Source organism: Amborella trichopoda, chromosome 2 (assembly GCF_054954075.1).
Source record: "Amborella trichopoda isolate Santa Cruz 75 chromosome 2, AtrichopodaSantaCruz75HAP2 v2.0, whole genome shotgun sequence".
Lineage (NCBI taxonomy): Eukaryota > Viridiplantae > Streptophyta > Magnoliopsida > Amborellales > Amborellaceae > Amborella > Amborella trichopoda.
In genome coordinates, this window is record NC_142337.1 from 41,951,281 (window position 1) to 41,967,656 (window position 16,376).

Here is a 16,376-nt window from a genome sequence, read left to right on the forward strand (position 1 = left end):
TTAAATAGAATTAAAAAATCACAAATATAAAATTTAAAAATATAAAGGAAAGAGTTTATATTGGGTTGCAACCTTGAATTGTTTAAATAATGTGCATTGGAAAAACTTATCATAAAATATTATTTGATGTTGAAAATTCCTCTAATTGATTTTTCACATCGAGATCGAGATGTATGAATATATATAAAAAACAAAAAGAATTTTGGATCTTGAAAATGGTATATCTTGCAACATATTATTTAGACCGGCTATTTTAAAGAATTTCTTGTTTTTATAGATCTACTTGATTTGAACAGCTTTCGGGGTTGAAAATCTTATAATTAGATATGAAAATAGACATTTAGGTCAATTTCTTGCACCAAAATCATATTTATGATAGCATTTGGAGTTGCGGCTTAATTTGGTTGTTTAAAGTTGCAACCTTATGCAAACCACACCCAAATATGGTGCTCATTAATTGTAATTTTCTCACATAATGTATGTCATTATTTGTAGTTGTTTTGGTATAACTATTTGTATGTGATGTTTATCCTTAAAACTTGTTAGCACAAATCTCTAAATAGAAATTTGTATTTAAAAAATATAATAAATATTGTTTAAATTTCAAAATTATATTTAATGTCAGTGGAACTATGCTCACATTATAGCTCATGTGGAGCCATATTTCTTTGATAGAGCACTTGTGAGACACCAAAAGAAGTGCCTCCGTGCATTTAATGTTGTTAGTGTTGTTCTCTTGAGAATCCGATCATTTATATATGGTGAGTTGCCAAGGGAATTCCGATATTTCTCCAGGGTGAGTTGTCAAGTGAATCTATTATAATAATTATGCTTTTGATTAAAACTCATATAATCATTGTTGATAGCATGGTTGGTACATCGTTCAACCAAAAGTTATTATACTCCTCGAGAGTAGAATGTTCATTCACTCCCTTGGGTAGAATGCCAGTTAGAATGAATTTTAGGATCCCAAATTTTGGGATTTAACCTCTTCCGATTGAGTAGAGTGTTTATTTACTCCCTCGGGTAGAATGCCACTTAGGATTAATTTTAGGGCCCCACTAATTGGGGATGTAAACTTTTAAACCTATAGATTAATCTCAATTGAATTTTTTTTTAATTTCAACCTCTATGTACTTGAAAACATATAATATCTTGAGAATGAATAGAGACCATCCAATTTTTAGATAACGAGATCTAAGTGTTAGAATTCTTTAGTACTTCCCAAAATTTTATATGTATAAATCCTCCCAGAGTAGGTCTTTGGAGGGGAATAGAAGTAAACTATGCTCTTGAGGAAGCATAGTATATGTGCTTTGTTCTTAATACAAGAGCTGGGTTTTGAATCCATGACCTTTAAGAATGAAGAATTATAGGACAAAAGAATTGGGTCATGGCATATCTATAGTCAAGACACATTTTTTTACTGTATCTATCCAGTGTGTCCACAAAATTTGTTCTTTGGCACATACATATCATATGTTAGACTATTGTAGAGGCATGTCAATGTTTATAAGTGTCAACACATTTAACATTGTTGAAAGCGCTTTTCTAGGCTTGGAGATAGATAGTTGCATAGAGGGTTGTGCAGTGCTGACGTGGTTGCATGTGGTCTAATGTTTTTTTTGACAAACATGCAACCATATATTCGTTTGAAGTATCTGAATGGAGCACTTTCTATCTTCCTCTCAATAAGTACAACGCAAAAGCCAAGTACAAAACGTCCTCATATCGAGAGATGAGTGGGATTTGTAGAAAATTTCTCATTATTTTGAAATTTGTGGGCACTCATCTTAAAAATACAATATTTTGTGCGCTCATTATTTTTAAATGTGTGTGCACTCGTCTCAAAAATGAAAGATTGAAATGTGTGTGCACTCATCTTAAAAATCAAAGATTGAAATTTGTGTGCACTCATCTTAAAAATCCAGATTGCGGGGGTGAATGAAGTTTTAGTTTCGTAATCTCTTGTAGTAGATTAAAAATATATTTTTACATCTAATTCTGAAATTTAGACCTAAAAAACTTGTGTGAAAACATATAGTAAGAATAATATGTAGATTAAAAATATATTTTTATATCTAATTATGAAATTTAGACCTAAAAAAATGGTGTGGATTGAGTAGATCAGTAAAGAAAACATATAGTAGGAATAATATGTCACATTTTGCACTATGTTTTAAGATTTGAAATCTTTTCTTTTATATCCATACATCTTGAGGTAAAAATTAATATATTGGAACATTTTTCAACATCGAAACAACATGTTTTGATGGATTTTTGAGGTGCATGTGTTGACACCTCGATCTTGATTGAGGAAACTATGGTGGACCAAAATACCCTGTGCAAGCCTCCTCGATACTTGAACCACTCACACCTACCTTAAACCAACCGTAAACTAGTCTCCAAAGCCCTTAAGACACATGGGGAGAGCTGGAATTGCTTAAAAAGCGAGATAAGTCAAAACGGGATTCGAGAAAGACAACTAAAGAACAATCCGGAAGCACAGAGACCTGATGCCACTCCAAACACAGTCAGGGACACTCCCAATTGTGATAGAAAGGTGAATCCTACAGAAGCAGAAGCGAGTGACCACAATTAAGAGAGAAGGATCTGGTACCACTTATAGTAGCGTCAATGCCCCCTTGGACTGCCGCCAGACCAGAAGTGCCCAAAACGGCAGCAGTCTAACGAAAGTGACTTAATGCTGCGTGATTATGCTTCCCAGGGACTGACACTTGTCTAAGTGTACTGACGTGACCATCGGTGTCAGTACAGACCTGCGTGTTGACTTTTGGTTGGTTGATCCCCTGTACGACCAGCCACTTAAAACATGATGCGTGGCATTTTTTTTATTATGGAGCAAGTCTACATGGTGCCCAATTCGTGACACAATTGTGTTTACAATGCAAAATTTGACAGATTTTCTGACAAAGATCTCTCGGATCTTGACACCTTAAATTGATGAAAAAGAAATAAATAAAGAAGTGGTAAAGAAAGTGAGACAAATCGAATTCAGATCAGCCCTAAAATGAGTAGATTTGCTCTCAGATATGTGGCAGAGCCAGCATGATCCAAAGACAAAAAAACCACGATTTTAAAGAAGAAAATTAATCAAAACAGATCAAAATAAATTGAAAATGATATAAGGAGAAGAGAGAAGGGGGGAGAATACGATACCAAACCGGGCCGGATGGTCCAGAACTCTCGAGCCCATGAGGGCTCGTCTGTATCAGAACAGGTCCTCTTTGCCTCTCTGATTCGGATGTTGACCAGTAAGTCTCTCAAGCAAAAGGGTTTTGTGCCCTAGAAATGGTTTTAGAACTAAGGTTTCTCAGCTCATCGAGTTTTTCTCTCAAGCAATAGTCTTAGGGTTTTTAATCTTTCTCTAAGGTTTTAATCCCTATCTAGCCTAGGGTTTTTTCTTCTCTGAAGCCCGTCCCCCCTCAAATGGCCATGAAAAGATATCTTATAGGGGCCAAATTTAGATGGGAAGGATAATCTTCCCATAACCAACAGATTCCCCAGTCAAAGATGCAAATTTTGGGGGTCCGGATCAAGGCGACATGGCTTGTGTCGCCCGAGCGACCAGAGCGACACGCCTAGTGTCGCTCAAGTAAAATGGGGAAAAACCTCACAAAAGGTAGAAAAAACAACATGGAAAAAAAAAATTTCATTTCGAGCCAAAAAAGAATGGCATCGCCCGAGTGGCACTGGCAGTGTCGCCTAGTCTAGGCTGAGCAACACTGCTAGTGTCGCCCAACACAAATTGGTTCGAACTGAATTGTTTCTTTTCAGGTGTGTTCCTTAGCCTCTTGTGAAGATCTCAAAGAAAATTTGGGTCAAAACATATTTTTAATGATTGTTTTGGTAAAATAGGGCGTTTACAAGAATCTGGGTCAAAACATTGCTTCTGCGGGGTTTCGAGTAAGCAGATTGGTTCTGGGTCACGAGGTAGGCTGTGTGAACTATGGATTTTAGAATAAGCGTGGTCTTAAGGGTTCAAGAAACCACATAATTTTCAAGATTTAAAATGGGGCGTTTACAGTTGCTCCTCTTTAGCATTCCCTGTCCTTCGAGGGACAGGTGAGTGGCAATGAACTAGACACTCTGACGTTCCATGTCCTTCAAATGGCAGGTGAACGTCATAGATAATGCAAAAATTTTGAATTTCTTCCTGACGTCACGTGGTATTAGGCCACACCAACTAATCCCTCCAAGTCATTGTGCTCACGGAGCTCACCCACCTAGGGTATTTTTCCTCCTAGGGTTTTCAGCGTGAGAAGTCTGCGAGTTACACAAGCTGGAAACTCAATTTGGATTTTCTGGCCATGCCACTTAACTTCAGGGGTTTCATAGTTTGAATTTCTAACCTTGACATCTTCTTTTATCTCCTTAAGGTTTCCTAAGGCTTTCTATGGGAAAAGGCTTTCTATAGGAAGAGACTTGTTTGATCGATTTCAAAGAGAGAGATAAGGCTGCAATACAGCAATCGTGACAACATGGTAATCATCATATAGGGGTGTCCAAACTCTTTTGTATTAAAAGACATTTTTGAAGTTTGGAAAGTAGGGAGAGATTTGAATTAGAACTCCGAGCAAGGACATGTTACGATTTTAACAAAGAAATTAAAGTTTTTGAAAACACAGGACATATATAGTGAAAAATTTTGAAAATGGAAAGATATTTTGAAAAACAAGGTTGGTTAGCAGTTTAACTTCTACAACCATAGAGCCCTCTAAGAAGTTTAGCGTCATTCAACGATGGACCATACACTCAACCCTTTTACATCATACGGGGATAGACATAATACACCCGATCTTTTTATGCCATACGGGGCTAGACAGAATACACCCGACCTTTTATGTCATACGGGACTAGAAGGAATACACTCGACCCTTTTACATCATACGGGGATAGACGGAGTACACTCGACCCTTTTACGCCATACGGGGATAGACGGAATACACCCGACCCTTTTACGTCATACCGGGCTAGTCGGAATACACCTGACCTTTTATGTCATATGGGGACAGATGTTACTGTCTCGGCTCTTTTACGTCACATGCGTTTGATGTTGAAATGATACACCTGACCTTTTACATCATACGGGGATAGATGGTACCTGTCTCGGCTATTTACGTCGCATGAGTTTGATATTGAACTGGATACACCAGACATTTTACATCATATGGGGCTAAACAATACCTATCTTAGCTCTTTTTTATGTCGCACGAGTTTGACGTTGAACTGAATTGGACCTTGGTTGGCAGTTTAGGCTCATGCCACCGAGGAGAAATTTTTTTTTTTTTTAATTTTGAACTTTTTATTTTTGAAAAATTGGTTGGCAGTTTAGGCTCATACCACCGAGAAGCATTTCTTTTGTTCGAATTTTTTATTTTTGGACAATTGGTTGGTAGTTCAGGCTCGTGCCACTGAGGAGTATTTTGAAAATTAATCAAAATATTTAAAAACGGTCATAAAAAACATGGAAAAAATCCAATTTGGTTCCCGGAAGTCCCCAAAATTAAGTAGGGGTGTTTTTGTCAAAATATTTTTGGGCGGCACTGGTGGTGTCAACTGGGCGGCACTAGTGGTGTCGCCCTTGTCAGGGCGACACGGCTGGTGCCACCCACCAAAAAGAAAAAAGTATTTTTTTTTAAGTGTTGGGGAATTAAAAACAAAAAATATTTTGACAAGAAATATTCGGGCGACACCAGTGTTGTCGCCCAGGCGACATGTGCAGTGTCGCCATCATAAAGGTCTAAAGGGTTGAACTCGCCATTGATCAAAGGATCATCATCAGCATCCTTGTAAGGCTGAACACCTTCACCCAGAAAGGTGATGCTTGAATATGCTGCAAGGCAGAAAAAGATGCAGAAAAAATTCAGAATGATCAAGAGATATTCATGACACTCGGTCATCTATCAAAGATCATTGTATTATATAAATTTGCACTCAGATGTCCTTGACAAATAAAACTATGTTGTAACAAACATGCCACTGCTCACATAGCAGACAACGCAAGTACGCATAAAAAACAGTTAAAGAGATGATTGAAAACATCAATGGCACTTAAAAACAAGGGGATGCTTGTTATAAACTTTTCCGTTCTTTAATTCCCATGGTTTTAAATAAAACCATTTGATCACTTTATGGAAAAGGGCATGTCCATTTTTGTAATTTGGAGAAACCACATTTGTGAATAAATATCTTTTGATACGAGGCCAATGGAAATCAAACAACCCATTCTTTTCACATGGAACAAATCTACATCGTTTCTTCACACATATAATGAATCCCATGTGGAAAAAAAATTTAAAATCCAATTATTTTTTAAAATTGCCTTGGCTTCATACATGCCAAGCATGTCACAATTGAGAACTAAAAGACATATGACAAAAATATTACTTAAGGCATAACAAAGTATAACACCATAATAAAACATATAGGGGAAAGTTTAGACAAGGTTTCAACCTTAAAATGTAGAATTACATATGCACCTCAAAAATCTATCGAAATGGTTGTTTTAATATTGCAAACCCCTCAATTTATTCATCTCCACATTGAGATATACGAATATAATAAAAAAAAAGTTTTTGAATCTTAGAAATAGTGCACCTTGCAACACATTATCTAGGCCGTCCATTTTCAAGATTTTAATATATTTATAGATCTCCTTGATTTTACTATTTTTTGTGTTTAAAATTTTCTAATTAGATATGAAAATGTATTTTAAGATAATCCTAAGAATTTTTTACAACAAAATTACATGTTATGAAAAATCGGGGCAAGCAAAAGCTGACCCCAGCCACCTCACTTAATTCGGATCTCTTGGGACCCGGACCCACTAAATGTGGTCCTCGAACCACCCTTGCATTGCATGTTAATCTCTGAGCTCGGGGCAGTCTAAAGGCTACACTCAAACGAGCACACGGCCTTCAAATTAATCAAAGGTCATACACAAATACGCACATGCATGTTAATGGCTCCAAACCAATCCAAATTGCAAAGGTCGGCATTCCAAATGCCAAACCTCTCACTGCATCGGGGGCTGGTTCCCAAACCACCATAAACACTTCTGTAGACTTTGCACACACATGCAGGTCAAATATTGTTGTTGCGTACAAGGGAAAAGGGCTATTGCATACGCCTCCATCTACCCCTAAATCCATGACTACGTGGTACTTGAAGAAGTTCCCTTCAAGCACCATCCTAACTACTCCTTCTTCATATATTCAACTCATCCCTCAAGGCTGAACTTGGGGCAAACTGATGTCCCCAAAGATTACAAAGCATTTCCTCCCTTCTTCAAGCAAACTCTAACATCCAAAGTCAATTCCAAGCTCCCTCTTCCTAGGGCATGACATGTTATCCAAATTAATTGACCTTGCTCTCATCTCTGTGGGATAAGGCAGTTCATCTGAATGTCAAAGCCAATTTCAATTCAGGGAGAAAGTTTATTGGAGTCTACGAATCAAGCAAATAAAAGGGATGAAAGTGCCACTTTGGAAAAAGAAAGTAGAGTCTTCAACTTCAGAAGACCTACTAAAACGAAACTCGATCTATCCCTTACAAATCACGGAAGAGTCTGAAACAAGTGACATAGTTCATTGCAATGTCATAGAGTTGCAAGAGGATGAACCAAGTTCATCTGATTCGTGGCCCTAAGGCCGTCACAAGCAACCAAAGGAAATATGGCAGCAAGGCCGGCATGAGCCCATCCGAGTTGAGCAATGGCCCCATGCGCCACGCTTACCATCAATGCAGCCGCATGGCCGTCAAGAGCCAATACTCACTCGATCTTTGAGGCAGTCCCAAGTTCAATCAGGGTAAGCTGAGCCTTTACTATGTGGATTGTCAAATCAAGGTATGAAAAGAATCAAGATCACCCTCATTTATGAATCACTTAGTTCTGATGAACAAGGTGATGTAATGGTGGTGAGCCAAGAGGGTGAAAAACCTGAAGACCCAATGTCTCACTTCAATAATATTTTGAGCAATACTTTGGATGGCTCAAAGGGTTCGAAAATGCTCGACCTATCGGGGTATCTTCCCACCAAGTGGCCAATTCTCCTCTAATTCGAAGAAGAACAATGGAAGCCTTCACCTCCTCCTATGGCCCAAACTCCAAGACCTCTATACCCCCCTGTCTTCCAGGATGATTAAAACAACATAGCTTCTCAAGCTATTTCCCCATCGGTAACCCAAGAAGACATTCAAAGCATGGTCAATAGAAGTATCCAAGGCTTGCAAACTTCAAAGCCATACGAAAATATTCACTATAAAAATCCTTATCCACCATGTATTGATCTAATCCCTTTTCCCCTGGGTTATCGAAAAGGAAGATTGCTTGTCATCGATGTCATTGGCTCACCGCAACAACATGTGGTACACATCATGTCAGCATGTCAAGAGTCTGACTGCTCCTTCAACAGTGTTTGGAAAACCTGTTTGGGCCCGCCTTCAACAAGTATGCCCGATTACCCCCAAATTAAGTTCATTCTTGTGAGGAAATAGAACTTAATTTAAAATCACCATGTGGAAAAAAAATTTAAAATCAAATTAACTTTGAAAATTGCCTTGGCTTCATACATGCCAAGTATGTCACAAGTGAGAACTAAAAGACAAGACAAAAGAATTACTTAAGGCATAACAAAATATAACGCCATAATAAAACATTTAGGGAAAAGTTTAGATAAGGTTGCAACCTTAAAATGTAGAATTACAGATGCACCTCAAAAATCTATCGAAAAAGTTGTTTTAATGTTGAAAAACCTTCTATTTAATCATCTCGACATCGAGATGTATGAACATAAAAAAAAAAACGTTTTTGAGTCTTAGAAATAGTGCATCTTGCAACACATTATCTAAGCCGTCCATTTTCAAGATTTTCATATGTTTATAGATCTCCTTGATTTTTAGTATTTTTTGAGTTTAAAATTTTCTAATTAGATATGAAAATGTATTTTAAGTTAATCCTAAGACTGTTTTACAACAAAATTACATGTTATGATAAAATTTTGAGGTATGCCTCAATTTGATTGTTGGAGGTTGCAACCTTATAGAAACCGCACCCTATAACAGAATAAAACAGACAACCTTATTCCAAATAGGCCCCCACGCACCATTAATTGCATCATGGTGATGTCATTAGGCGAGTAGGGCCCAGGGGTTCCACGTGGCCACCCTAAGGCCACTAGGGTGCCACGTGGGATTCTCGGGGATGTCCTCGCTTGGAATTTCAGCAAACAAAATTGAAAACGGCTATTTTGTGTTTTAAAATTTTTGAAAAATTCTAAAAAAATTCTAGAATATTCTCTAAATTACTTCCCATAATTAAAATACCTTTTTATCATCACAATGAAATAGCTAGATTGGAGGTAAATGAGATATCTAGGTTTAACATTAGTCATTGGGGTACTCCATTGGGTTAGTCCTGAAGGATGCTTCATCGGTGTCTAAAGCTAACCCAATGGACTTATATTCTGTTGTCTATGGCTAGGACATGTAATTGATCACTTCAAAGTCACTGAGCAAAAACTTCCCGTCATTGACTTCTCAATAGATTGCAGGTGCACCCCTGTGGCACATACTATTACTTTAGTATAGGGGTCCTCTGAAGCCACATGTACCCTGGCTCTTCTATGTCGGATTACACTACAGAAGAGTAGCTTCCCTTACGACTGTAAGTGCACATACCATGGAGAGATCTCGTGTCAGGCTACAAATTTTTGTCTCATAAGTCAAAAAGAGTTCCATACAGGGCAAATACTCTCAATTTACTTAGGTTCTATTGTACTTGATTGGTTCTCCTAGCCTTCACCAACCATCACAAGATTGAGATGACCTAATCACTATAGCCCGGACTTGGAGGTGACCCTCATACCTACCCAAGAGATGACACTCTCAAAATTTAAATACTCATTGCCTTATGTACTCAGGGTATATGGATCTAGGCCCTAGTGTACCAAGTACCAAGATTCATTCTCTCTCTTACTCCCACTAAGCGGAAGACTCGCAGCTTTATGGCCTTGAAAAGCCACAAAGTCAACAATTTATTTGTAAAACTGAAAATTTGAGATGGTTTCTTTGTCTACAAATTTTGAGATAAGTTTCTTTCTTTGAAATTGTTGAGGTAGTTTCTCAATCTAAGACTTAAAATTTGAGATGTTTTCTCTCGTTAAATGTTTTTTGATAGTATCTCTCTCTAAATATTTTCCGGTACTTTCTTTCTCTAGAATTTAAAATTTGTGGTAATTTTGCTCTCTAAAATTTTTGATATAGTTTCTCTCTATAAACCTTAAAATTTGAAATAGTTTCTCTCTAAAATTAGATGAGTTTCTATCTCTAAAATTTTAAGATACTTTCTCTCTCGAAAACTTAAAGTATAAGATAATTTATCTCCCTAATTTGTGGTGGTGTTTTGGTGTAATTAATTGTATTTTACAAAGCGGGCATCTTGTAGCAGGGAAATCTAATTGGAAATCAATTTCAAAGGGTAAAGGCGGTGATATAAATTTCTTGATTTTCAGCTTGGAATGAAGGAAATTATTACTTGCAGAAATACTTTTCTGTCCCAAAATTTTGATCCAAACACAAGGTATGTACCTTCTCAAAAAAAATAAAAATAAATAAATAAATAAATAAATAAATAAAATTTCTGGGAATTTAATTTTCAAGTACCTAAATGGCCCCCAAATTTATTTATGAATCAACTTCACATGCCATGTCATGCTATTTCATATTGCAAGAGCTCGGTAGAGGGGAGTGATTCTACTTGTAATGTACTTTGAAGAGGAGTTCGCCCTCAATACACACGACTCAAGAGTACTCATAAGTATACGGTCTAATTAAAATCTAGGGAAAAGTTTATAGAGGCCCGATCATAGAAATTTTGGGAGAGGTTGTTCCATCACAATAAACTCTTGAAATTAACGAGAAGGTAAACTGTGCTCCCGCGGCAGCAATCCTATATACTAACTTCCTTGGACAGAAGGCTAATTTGGATAGATGTTTTTGCTCCAAAATTTTGGGAAGAGCCTAAAGATCACTAGATGATTATATTCAAACGGGAAATTTTGAATTTTTGAATTTTTGAGTTTTCTAATACCTAGATCTCCACCACCAAAATTTGATGAGTTTCCATTCAATCTTGAGGTATTATTTTCGGGCAAGCTTTCTATGTTTCTCCTATAGCATAAAAGTTATGTACTTCCATTTATCAAACCGTCAATTCTAAATGGACGATTGAGATGACCCCAATCATAATGTCATGTGTCTATACCATTTTATTTTTAATTTTTTTTAAAAAATATTTTCATACTAAATTTTGGTTGTCCAGACCTCTCTTAAAATCGTACCTGTAAAAAATATAAAAAGAAATATTTTCAATAAAATAAAATGATTAAAATACCTCAAAATTCATCAAGGGATATTTTGGTCATTATATTTTATTGAATTTTTATTATTATTTTTGGTAGGCGTGTCCCATTGAGAAGATGATACATACCAAATTTCGTAGTCATAAAAGTTGTTGAAAAAAAATTAAAAATAAAATATTTGAGATGCTGGATATAGATCAAATGGTGAGTGGCTCACTTGATATAAATTGAACGGTTGGATCGGAGGGTGTTTCTTTTATGCTATAGGGGAAGTTTAGAAACCTTTTCAATTAATTTTTTCCAGCACATGAAGTGAAATATGGAAAACATTTTACTGATTGTAGTATAGAGGTTACATCCCCAAAATTCGGGGTGCATGAAATACTCCTAGACTGGTTTTGTCCAAGGCAGTAAATAGAAAATATTTTACTCTGGTGCATAAAACCCTTAGCTGAAATTGATTATCTCTACCAATTCAATTATGGCTATGATGGCAAAGGAATTTCTAGACTGCATAGTTTCAAAATTTTATAGTATTTATAAATCTATTAGATCTATACCATTTTTGAAATTCTAAACTTCATAATTTAAGATAGAAACAAAATTTTTAATGTCAAAAAATTTTCACCGCACCTCTAAACAAAATTAAGATATACGTCTTACTTCTACAGTATAAGGGGGACGCCCTTGTTTAATTGGCAAAGGACTGCGTTTAAGGGTTGCAATGGGCCAAACTCTAGCCGGGCCAAAAACTAAGGAAAAAAAAAAAAAAGGGGGACGGCCCGATCCGACTCCTTGAATATCACGAAAGTGAAGGGGCTCATCTCCGGTAATGATAATTCCCGAGTGCTAATAGGAGCATTTTTCGTGGCTTCAATATTTTTTGTCAGAATCATGACTTCCGTGTCCAAATCTTAGATTTGAATTTACTAAAAACAAATAAAAAAATTCGTGATTTGTAGTTTCAAGGGTCATCATATTTCGACATGTGTCTCGCCACGGCGAAGGGCGTCAGAGCCCACTGGCAATGCATTCGGAAGAGTGTACGGAGAGTAGAATATTCCAACAACCTGACGGCGATGCACATACCTCATAACTATCGAAAACCCCCCTCCTTTTTTTAACGAAAGGGCCTCCTCTCTCCCTCTCTCTACATTTGTCTGAAACATCTCGCTCTCAGCTTTTATAATCTTGCCTCTGATGTTACCTTCTTTCTTTAAGTTTTATCCCATCATTTCTCTCTCTACACCTCCTTTTGCCCTCTCTCTAGTCTGCATTGTCACTCTCTCTCTCTTTTCATCTTCTTTCTCTCTTGTCCGTCTCCCTCTTCATTTGTACAAAACCTTCTCTTTCTTCATCTCTCCAAACCCTAACTTGTAAAATCTTTCTCCGCCATTTCTTTAACTCTCATACACATCTTGTAGCTCTCTGTCTCTATTTTTTCTTTCTCTCTCCTACCTGCATTACAATCTCTCTTTTCATCTTCTTTCTCTCTCCTACCTGCATTACAATCTCTCTTTTCTTCTTTTTTCTCTCTCTTACCTACATCACCTACCTCTCTCTCTTTCTAACCTTCATTCTTTCCCCCAAGAAACCCTGACGAGCCAAGATTTGGCTCCCTCACCATCATCGCCATCATGGCGCACAAGCGCTCAACCTCTGAACCCATCTTCATCCTCTCTCCTCTTTGTTCCACGTATGACAAGCACAACTACAACAAGATCCAGAAGCCAATGCCTACGCCCACGGAGCCGATGCCCACTCCCAAGCCCAACAACATCTACAGATTCCACTCCTTCGGACACCCAGGGTGCCCTGCCACCTTCTCAGGAGCCTTCCGAGACAACATGCGGGAGTTCTTGCCCATTGGGTCCAATCCTTGGCCAATCAAATCGAGGGTAAGACCACTTGGCTAATACACTTGGCCCTATCTCAAGAAACCCTGATCCTTCTCTATGTCATCGAGGAGGACGTCCACGATTCGCCATGGCCCCACTGTGACCATTGTCGTTGTGTAGGTACGTGAAAATTACTCAGAATTGTTCTTGATTTCTTTCTTTTTGTTTAGATTAGGGAAAATTAGTTAGAATTATTGAAATCCTGGATTGGATCATGGCGAGAACCATCGATTAACGTCAGTGGACGCAGCCGGACTGACAACGAATCCTAGAAATCGATACTGTTCCTTGTATCACTTGGGTATCATTTTTTATCACTGTATTGGGGTTTGATTGTGTGCGGTTTGTCTTTTTCTTTTTAAAATTATGGTGAAATTTGTCAAAATACCTATGAAGAATTTACAATTTAATGATGTCTTTTGATTTATAGATTGTTTTAGTGCAAATGGGTAAACTGATGAATAATTCATCTTTTATAGAATTTTAATAAATTTTCTTTAATTGTAAATGAACTAAATACAAACAAATTATCTAATCAAATGAATGAAATAGATATATACGAATATAGGCATGTAAGAGAAAAAGAAATTGCCCCAGGTAAATGAAAACGAAAAGATAAATATATACGGTTATAGGCATCTGGTGTTGACGCTCTCTTTCTCTCTTGGTTGGAGCCACCACCTGGTCTCACAGTGTCGCTACCACTTCATAATCGCGGCCTCCGACCAATCCCTCTACGTGCTACACAGCAGTACCCACCTCCTCCACGGCCTCATCCACTGCAACGGCTTCGGCCACCTCCTCTCCCTTAATGGCCGTGAAAACGGTTCCAAACACCTCTCTTGCCACCACACTATGGACCTCTTGGATCACATTTGTTCCATGCTTTGCACCAGGTACACCATTTTTCGATCAAAGTTTGCCTGAATCTCATCATTTTCCGGGCAACATCAACGGACGCACTAATCTCTTTCTTTTTTACAGGAAGGTGACAGTTGAAGACACCGCGCGAAAGCACTCTATGGAGCTGCATCTCCTTCACAGTGCGGCCTATGGCCATCCATGTTTTTCGCAGTGGGGCTACAGCTTCTGCCATGGAAGCTTCGGCATAACAGAGCTCCGCTACTCGATGGCGGTCAAGATCCTGAAGCAGCTTCCCCTTGCCATGCCTGGCCCCCAACACCAAGACGCCCACCTCCATTGCATCGTTGGAGAATACAAAACGATATGCAACTCGGTAATATCCACTCTGGGGGAGCTCTTGCACGCCATGCTCCTGCTCAACGCATGCCTCCCTTGGCAAACGGCAAATGCGGCACCAACCATCAATGGGTCATGACTGGTGACGCCCTCAAAGTGCATGCTAAAGAAACTCGACAATAATAAAGTGGCAGTGGGAATTGAGGAGTTGGCCGCATCATCGCCGTGCCGGTGGTCACCCAAGCGGTTTGAGGCCACTGCACGTGTCGTGGCCAATGTCTTGGAGGCGAGCGGCAGCTCGCGATTGTCACGCCAGGAGGTACGCGACCGTGCTCGGAAGAGTATTGGGGACACCGGCCTCCTCGACTTCATGCTCAAGTCGCTCAACATTTGCACGGTCGGCCCTCACCTCATTCGGCGTACCGTCAATCCCAAAACGAAGGTCTTAGAGTACTCGTTGTCGTTGGTATCCACCGAGCTCGACTACTGTGATGGTGAGGCGGCCACAATAACCAGGAAAAGTGAGTCAGGAGACCGCCGTCAAAACCAGATTCAGGTGGGGAGAAGTGAGGTCGAGAGAGACCTTGAGTACGTGTACAAGAGGGTTTTGAAAGGAGGGTTGGGTGGCATGGTTGTGGAGGCGGCGAGGCATGTTGTCCTAGACACGAAGCACCTCGCCAAAGTGTGGCCGATAAGGGACGACGATGGGAAGCTGTGGTTCATGGTGAGCATGGTGCTGTCTGAGGAGGAGGCAGGGATGTTCTCTTATGTGACTACGCCACCGGAGCTCGTGGTGATCCCGCTCCACGCATCAGTGGGCGACTTGCGTGCAGTGGCTGAGCGCACACTCCGCAACACCTACTGCGTCATGGAGGGATTTGTAGCGCAGGACCTGATCTGGCCTCACGGCCTGGAGGTCAGTGAGATGGAACTGTTGTTCCGCGTGGCCCAGTCGGGGATGGGGATGGGGATGGGGGTGTGGGTTAGAGGAAAGGGGGCGGAGAGGGGGGCGGAGAGCCTGAGGTACGAAGGTGGGGCCGAGGAGTGGAGGGTGGAGTGCGAGTGTGGTGCGAGGGACGACGATGGGGAGAGGATGGTGGCGTGCGACCTGTGCGAGGTGTGGCAGTACACGCGGTGCCTTGGCATCCCCGACGCTGAGGAGGTGGCGCACCTCTTTTTCTGCGACAGGTGCGGCTCCGCGCTGCTCCCTCCTGACATGCTGGCTCACGAGCCGTCGATCGTGTGATGGATTCCACTGTCGTTGTCGTTGTCGTTGTCGTTGTTTGAGGGGGCCAAGGACTCCTTGGCTTTGTATTTATAACATTCTTTAGAAAGGCAGCCTATTCAATTTTCAACATGGGCTCAATTCGCCAGAATTTTTTAACCTATGGAAATAAAAGATGTGTTAAATTGATATCCATCCTCGCATGTGTTCATATTTCAGCTTTAAAATTGATCCAAATTAATTTTTTTTTAAAAAATACTATATAGAATTCAAAAATCACAAATATGAAATTTAAAATTATGAAGGAAAGAGTTTATATTGGGTTGCAACCTTGAATTGTTTAAATAAGGTGCATCTGAACAACTCATCACAAAATACTATGTGATGTTGAAAAATCCTCTAATTGATTATTGACATCGAGATGTATGAATATATATAAAAAACGAAATGGGATTCGGATCCTGAAAATAGTATACCTTGCAACATATTATTTAGACCATTTATTTTAAAGATCTTCTTGTATTTATAGATCTACTTTATTTGAACCACTTTCGGGGTTGAAAATCTTATAATTAGATATGAAATTGGACTTTTATGTCATTTTTACCCAGAATCATATTTATGATAGAATTTGGAGGTGCGGCTTAATTTGATTGTTTAAAGTTGCAA

General features: G+C 39.0%; 1 protein-coding gene across 1 annotated transcript; it reads left to right on the forward strand.

Annotated features, from left to right (window-relative positions):
* Positions 1-13,021: 13,021 nt before the first annotated feature.
* On the forward strand, positions 13,022-15,768 carry LOC18440944 (PHD finger protein MALE MEIOCYTE DEATH 1). The gene is made up of 5 exons (XM_088859841.1): positions 13,022-13,282; positions 13,713-13,731; positions 13,860-14,178; positions 14,267-14,603; positions 14,640-15,768. Exons 1-5 carry the CDS (start codon positions 13,022-13,024, stop codon positions 15,726-15,728), a joined length of 2,025 nt encoding a protein of 674 aa, XP_088715967.1. The 3' UTR covers positions 15,729-15,768.
* Positions 15,769-16,376: the final 608 nt, after the last annotated feature.

Excerpts from the sequence above, each read along its gene's own strand:
- LOC18440944 (XM_088859841.1), top strand. The coding sequence starts at position 13,022 with ATGGCGCACAAGCGCTCAACCTCTGAACCCATCTTCATCCTCTCTCCT. Across the intron at positions 14,179-14,266 it reads TGTTCCATGCTTTGCACCAG|GAAGGTGACAGTTGAAGACA; the intron begins GTACACCATTTT and ends TCTTTTTTACAG. Across the intron at positions 14,604-14,639 it reads AAACGGCAAATGCGGCACCA|TGCATGCTAAAGAAACTCGA; the intron begins ACCATCAATGGG and ends ACGCCCTCAAAG.